The 5,564-nt window shown below is 34.1% G+C and overlaps 1 protein-coding gene and 1 long non-coding RNA gene across 4 annotated transcripts; one reads left to right on the top strand and one right to left on the bottom strand.

Annotated features, from left to right (window-relative positions):
• Positions 1 to 1,226: 1,226 nt before the first annotated feature.
• LOC115874474 (protein GVQW3-like) lies at positions 1,227 to 1,601 on the bottom strand. The gene has a single exon (XM_030889623.1). It carries the CDS (start codon positions 1,599 to 1,601, stop codon positions 1,227 to 1,229), a length of 375 nt encoding a protein of 124 aa, XP_030745483.1.
• A 309-nt stretch (positions 1,602 to 1,910) lies between these two features.
• Positions 1,911 to 2,452, top strand: LOC115874446. Of its 3 annotated transcripts, none has more exons than XR_004048844.1 (3): positions 1,911 to 2,139; positions 2,197 to 2,366; positions 2,435 to 2,452. It is a non-coding gene; the product is annotated as an uncharacterized LOC115874446 (long non-coding RNA). The 3 variants fall into 3 exon arrangements; XR_004048843.1 differs by having other exon boundaries at positions 2,418 to 2,452; XR_004048842.1 differs by having other exon boundaries at positions 2,413 to 2,452.
• The last annotated feature ends 3,112 nt before the right edge of the window (positions 2,453 to 5,564 follow it).

The following is a 5,564-nucleotide window of genomic DNA, read 5'->3' as shown; positions in this document are numbered from 1 at the left end:
CGCCATGCTTCGCTGGAACCTTCAAAAGGCCAACTAGTTTGCATACAAGATGTGTTCCATTAAACAAGCGAGACTTTCCTGCGTTATTCTATTTTACACAGCTAGCGAATATGAGGCTGGCTATACTATTATTGTTCTGCTGATTTTACTTTAAAGAAAATTCTTTGTAGATACAGGATAACCTTTGGGATTAAATGTACTCATAATAATTATGGTATCTTAAATATAACCTTTTTTACTCAGTTTTCGAATATATTGTGCTCCGTCAAAATGGCTGGTCATAAATAGAGGTCAACTGGATATATGTCCAGTAATTAGGCTATTCAAAAACTTTACGGAAAAAAGAAAATTAATTAATGTTCCAAGGTTGTTTTTAACTGTAAATCTTTCCTGGAAAATGGGTAAATGGTTCAAGAACCTTCCTGTTAGGAAAAATACGATTGCTCAATGGGTGTCTATCGAAGCGAAAAAATCAGGTTTGGCTACGGAGAAAGTAAAAATTACTAATCATTCGCTACGTGCAACAGCTGTGTCGACACTAGCAAAGAAGGGAGTTGAGAAGAACACAATGGTCAAAATAACTGGGCACGCAAACCCGTCAATTAAACCTTACCTTCAACTCGATGATGAACATCATGCAAATCTGGTAGAAAAATGAGAGACAATGAAACTGCTACAAGTTCTAATAATATGAGGGTGGTCTGAAAAGTTTCCGACCTAACAAAGATACAAGACATTTTTTCTGAATATTTTATTTTATTTTTCAACATAGTCCCCTTGTAACTCTACACGCTTTTCCCAGCGATGCTCCCATCTCTTTTACCCGTCCAAACAGTACTCGGCGTTTTTCTCTGCAAAATAGTGGTTCACGAAGGTGAATGCCTTTTCATTTGACGAAAATCTCTGTCCTCACAACCAAACCAAACCGCTGAGGTGTGAGACGGTGCGTTATCTTGGTGAAACAGGATTTTCTTTTTCTGTAAATGAGGCCGTTTTTCCGTAAGTTCTGTTTTTAGCTTGTCAAGTAATGATGCGTAGTATGCTCCTGTGATGGTTTTTCCTTTTTAAAGATAATCAATTAAAATAACTCCATGACTATCCCAAAAAACAGTCGCCATCACTTTCCCAGCCGAAATAACAGTTTTTGCTTTTTTTGGAGCCCTCCCTTTGCCGTCCACTGTTTGGACTGTATTTTTGTTTCTGGTGTATAGTGGTGTATCCAAGTTTCATCTACCGTAATTAATCCTAAACTGCGCTAACATAGCGTGGAAAATGTTCATACGAACACGCTTTTGGTCTAACGTGAGCAAACTCGGCACCCAACGCGCGGACAGCTTTCTCATGTCTAAATCTTGAATTAAAATGTGACAAACACGTTCTTTTAATATGCTCATAACCTCTGCTATCTCTCTCACTTTAATTCGGCGGTCGTCTAGCACCATTTGGTGAACTTTGGCGATGTTATCGTCGGTAGTTGCAGTTTTTGGACGTCCCGAACGTTCATCGTCTCCCAAGCTCTTACGGCCATGTTTAAATTCAGCTGCCCAAAATTTTATTGTGGTAAATGATGGTGCAGAGTGGATACATAGAATCCAACTCATGTTTAATTTGTGTAGGCGTATTGCCTTTCAAAACCAGATATTTAATGACAGCTCGATACTCGATTTTGCCCATTTTAACAAAAACACTGACATCAACTCACTCAAACGACTGTTACATAACAACTGCGCATCCAAAATGGCTGAAACTTTGGTGAATAACTGTCAACAGATGAACAATGAAAATTCACTAGCTTTTATTAAAGTCCCTAGATATATAAAGTACCGCAATTGGTTTGTTCAATGTTATTGGCGCCAAAATGGCGGAACTTTGGGGTATTTCTGGAAAAACTGTAGTGGTAAAACTGTTTAAATGTCACATTTGTCTGAATTTGTCATGTCAAATGTTGAGAAGCTGTCAATTTCAGGATAAAAATATTTATCCACATATTTTAAAATAATTATAAAGCCACTAAAATGCTACAAATTTATTAGTTAATAATGTATAGGCGTCGATATCTTTATTGAAGAAATGTGTATTACACGAAAAGGCCGCCATTTGATGAGTTTTCTAACATCGTCGATATTCAATACACGTTAGGTAGTGGATTGAATTTATTTATGCTCCAGTGAATATTTTTAACAATCTTATTTGTAGTATAACCTATTGGTACATAAAACTTCATTATAGAACAAGACAAGACCACAATAGATCTGAGAAGGTCGCAGTGGGTCAGGGCGATATCAACCTCTAGAAATCTAATCTAGAACAAGACAAAGACCTTACTTGCAAACTACCATACATATCTTTTAAAAAGGATGCTAAGTGTAAGTGAAATCTCTACGTAATCATTCCTTAAAATGTTTAGTGTAGTTTAGTTTTCAACATTTTGCAGTAAGAAGTTTAGATAAATTTACAGCATCTTCAAGTACCGCAACGGAATCTAAACATAATAATTCTTATAACTGTGTTTTTCAGTACAATTCTTCATGTAATTTTTAATTTCTAATATTATAAGTTCTGTTTCATTTTATTGCTTCATTTTTAAATTGTTTTTTTTGTGTTCAAATAGATGTTTTTAAAAAATCTATGTATTTTCATGTTTTTTATTCGGGAAATATTCTACCGAATTACACTCGTGCATCAAAATTAATAATTAATTTTGATGCACTTGGGTAATTTCTTCCGAAAATTATTATTTAACACACTTTCTATTTGTCGACATACAGCAAACAATAACAGGCGAGTTAATTATTCTCCCCAGTTGCTTTTCCAAGTTATAAACGTAAACTAAATCAACGCCTGTACGGTTTTAAGGGTCAGTCCGGAATATTTTAATCCGGAATAGCGCTGCCGCTTCTGTAGTCTCTGCTACTCCCGTGTCTCGGTCGCTCGGCCACAACAAAAACAATGTCCGAATTTGCATTAATTAACTTACTTTTAATTAAACGATATTATTACGGGCTAAGCGGATTAGCGTGTGTTATTTTAAGGGTCAGCGCCGATAAAATTTCGCCTCGATGAACCGGCGAACTTTTGAAATAACATTCTTAATTTTCAGGGCAAATAATTTCTCGAAAATTCCAGCATTTATTCAGAATTAAGTACGTTAATTATTATATCCTATCTTTTATTAAATAAAAAGGCACTTTCTATTACAATTTAGTATTCTTAATTTCTAGATTAACTATTAAAACTAAATTATTAATATTAGTTATTAGTAATGCAATTTAATTTTTCAAACAAAAAACCACATAACAAAAATACTTGTAAATAAATAAATTTTCCTCTAGGAGATGCCAGACCTTATCGTTGGTGGTGAAACTCCTAGTCAGGTGCTAGGGGGAATCCTCTCTGGTACTTTAGCTGGGTCTAACCCAAGTAGCATTTTTGGACACATTGTAAGTAATATTTATAATGTTGCGGACCCGTGTGGACTCTACCTAACCTAACTATATGTCCCGCCCGCAGATGACCTTAACATCGCATTACAGAATAGACACCGTAATGATTCATTTGAACGTTCGAGAAAATACGAGTTCCACTGGAATGGAGTAGTACATACGAGAACATTCGAAACCTGCTCTATGCACCTAATGATTTATGGAAATAACTATTATGAAAATAAACAGACGGCTGAGCCTGACGAGGACAGAAATAAATAGTAGGCTTTCTATCCACACGGAACGGACGAAAAACGTAACAATAATACCCGTGTCTGTTTCTTGACACAAAATGGAAACGGTATGTCACAAATAGGAAACATTTTTGAAACCTATATAATTTTATATGGCTTTATTACATGTGTTTCCAATGTGGTGGCACTAGTCGTTTCCTGAAATGTTTCGATGCGGAATCAAAACGTTTAGAGGAAATGTCTCGAAACTTTTTCTGCAATTTGTGTCCAAGATGTTCCCCTTTTCAGGAGCCACTGTGTCTAAATGTGAAGAAACAAAATACCGAACTAAAATAGTCTATGTCTGTGTGTGGATTTCAAAATGAAAACAACCATCAACAATGTCGAGCTCTGCCATAATTTTTTTGTTTTTAGGTTTTATCGCAAAAAATGTTATTTTTAATTAATGAGCTTTAATGAACTTTCATATTTTCAATGTCCCTTCATATCATTATTTGTCGCTACAAAATATTTTTCTTTGAAATATAGATTATTAATTTTATTTCTATATCACACTTCTGTATATAAAAATATATAAATTAATGTAAGTAGAACGCGTTCTTATGAGTTTAAAAGCACAACAACCGATAAAAACATATATGTTTAATTAAAAAGGCTATCAGTGAGGAGGCTATCAAAGGAGGAATTTTAATTCATTATTTTATAAAATTGATATATAGAGTCGGATACAAATCATCTGCTTTATATCGTATTTGTATCTAAAAAGGGAGAATCTCGTGTTTCGAAAATGAATCGACAATAAATAGAAACCTTAAATATGTTTCCAAAATGTTTCGATTTCGCGCTATCTGTATAGAAATTTCGAACTGGACACCTGTCAACAACGCCAATCAAAACTTCTGGCCAAAATAATTAAAATATTTCTTTTATTTATTTATTATAACACAATTAAAACATAAAAACATGTATTCCATAGTGGAAAAAAGAGAAAAAAAATCTTTTGCTGGTAACATTTTTCTTCGGTCTCCTGTTGAGTATGGGTAGTAGCTGTTATTACATTTATTCCTAAAAGAAATCATCTATGCAATGCGCATAATAAATTTTTATTACATCGCATAAGAAAAATATCTGTATTTGTACTTACGATATGTTCTTCCTTCTGTTTTTTTAATTATAGTATTAAAAAAACTTGAAGAATATTTAAATTGAATGCTTAAATGCAAAAACTGCAAAACAAAATCCAAACAATATCAAATAAATTATGAAAACTTTCCAGGCACAAAACGGGTACAATGTTTCTCAGCAGAGATTTTGTTTCGATTATGTGTATAAAAATGCTATTTGGGAAAAACATAACTCCTATGATAGTGGTGCGTATAATAAAAAAAACGGCGTCAGAGACGGCTATGAAATGAAGGTCGCTGTCATTTTATATCTATCGGAAAGTCATCGATCGTCATTTCCCAGCCAGTTGAACGCCGTTTTTTTCCGATCATATAGTAGAATTAAATCTCATTAAGAAACCAATCATATTTTATTCATTGTTAGCCAATAGTCTGTTTCTAAATTTATTAAAAATATGCAAACCAATACTCCATATGCCCGTATTTCTCATAACGATTTTTTCCTGAATATATGCCAGAGCTAGCGTAAAATTGGATCGGGTGGTCCGGAGTGAGTTTTTGTCTGGAGAAATCACCAAAAACTACAATTTCCTATATTGCGATACGTTCGCGAGGCCGTAAAAATTGTATTTCGCTCCAGAGAGAGACCAATATGACGGGGCAAACTTATATCGAAGCCCGATATTAAATAAACCATTTGGGAGCTTATTTTCAGGGATGGGTTTTTCTTTTACTATATATGATTACGGATTTTGTGGGTGCTT

Source organism: Sitophilus oryzae, unplaced genomic scaffold (assembly GCF_002938485.1).
Source record: "Sitophilus oryzae breed Bouriz unplaced genomic scaffold, Soryzae_2.0 scaffold_1297_pilon_pilon, whole genome shotgun sequence".
Lineage (NCBI taxonomy): Eukaryota > Metazoa > Arthropoda > Insecta > Coleoptera > Curculionidae > Sitophilus > Sitophilus oryzae.
The sequence above is the reverse complement of the archived record's forward strand: the minus strand, read 5'-3'. Positions and strand labels throughout refer to the sequence as shown.

Coding starts and splice junctions, on each gene's coding strand:
- LOC115874474 (XM_030889623.1), bottom strand. CDS start 1,601: ATGAGTTGGATTCTATGTATCCACTCTGCACCATCATTTACCACAATA.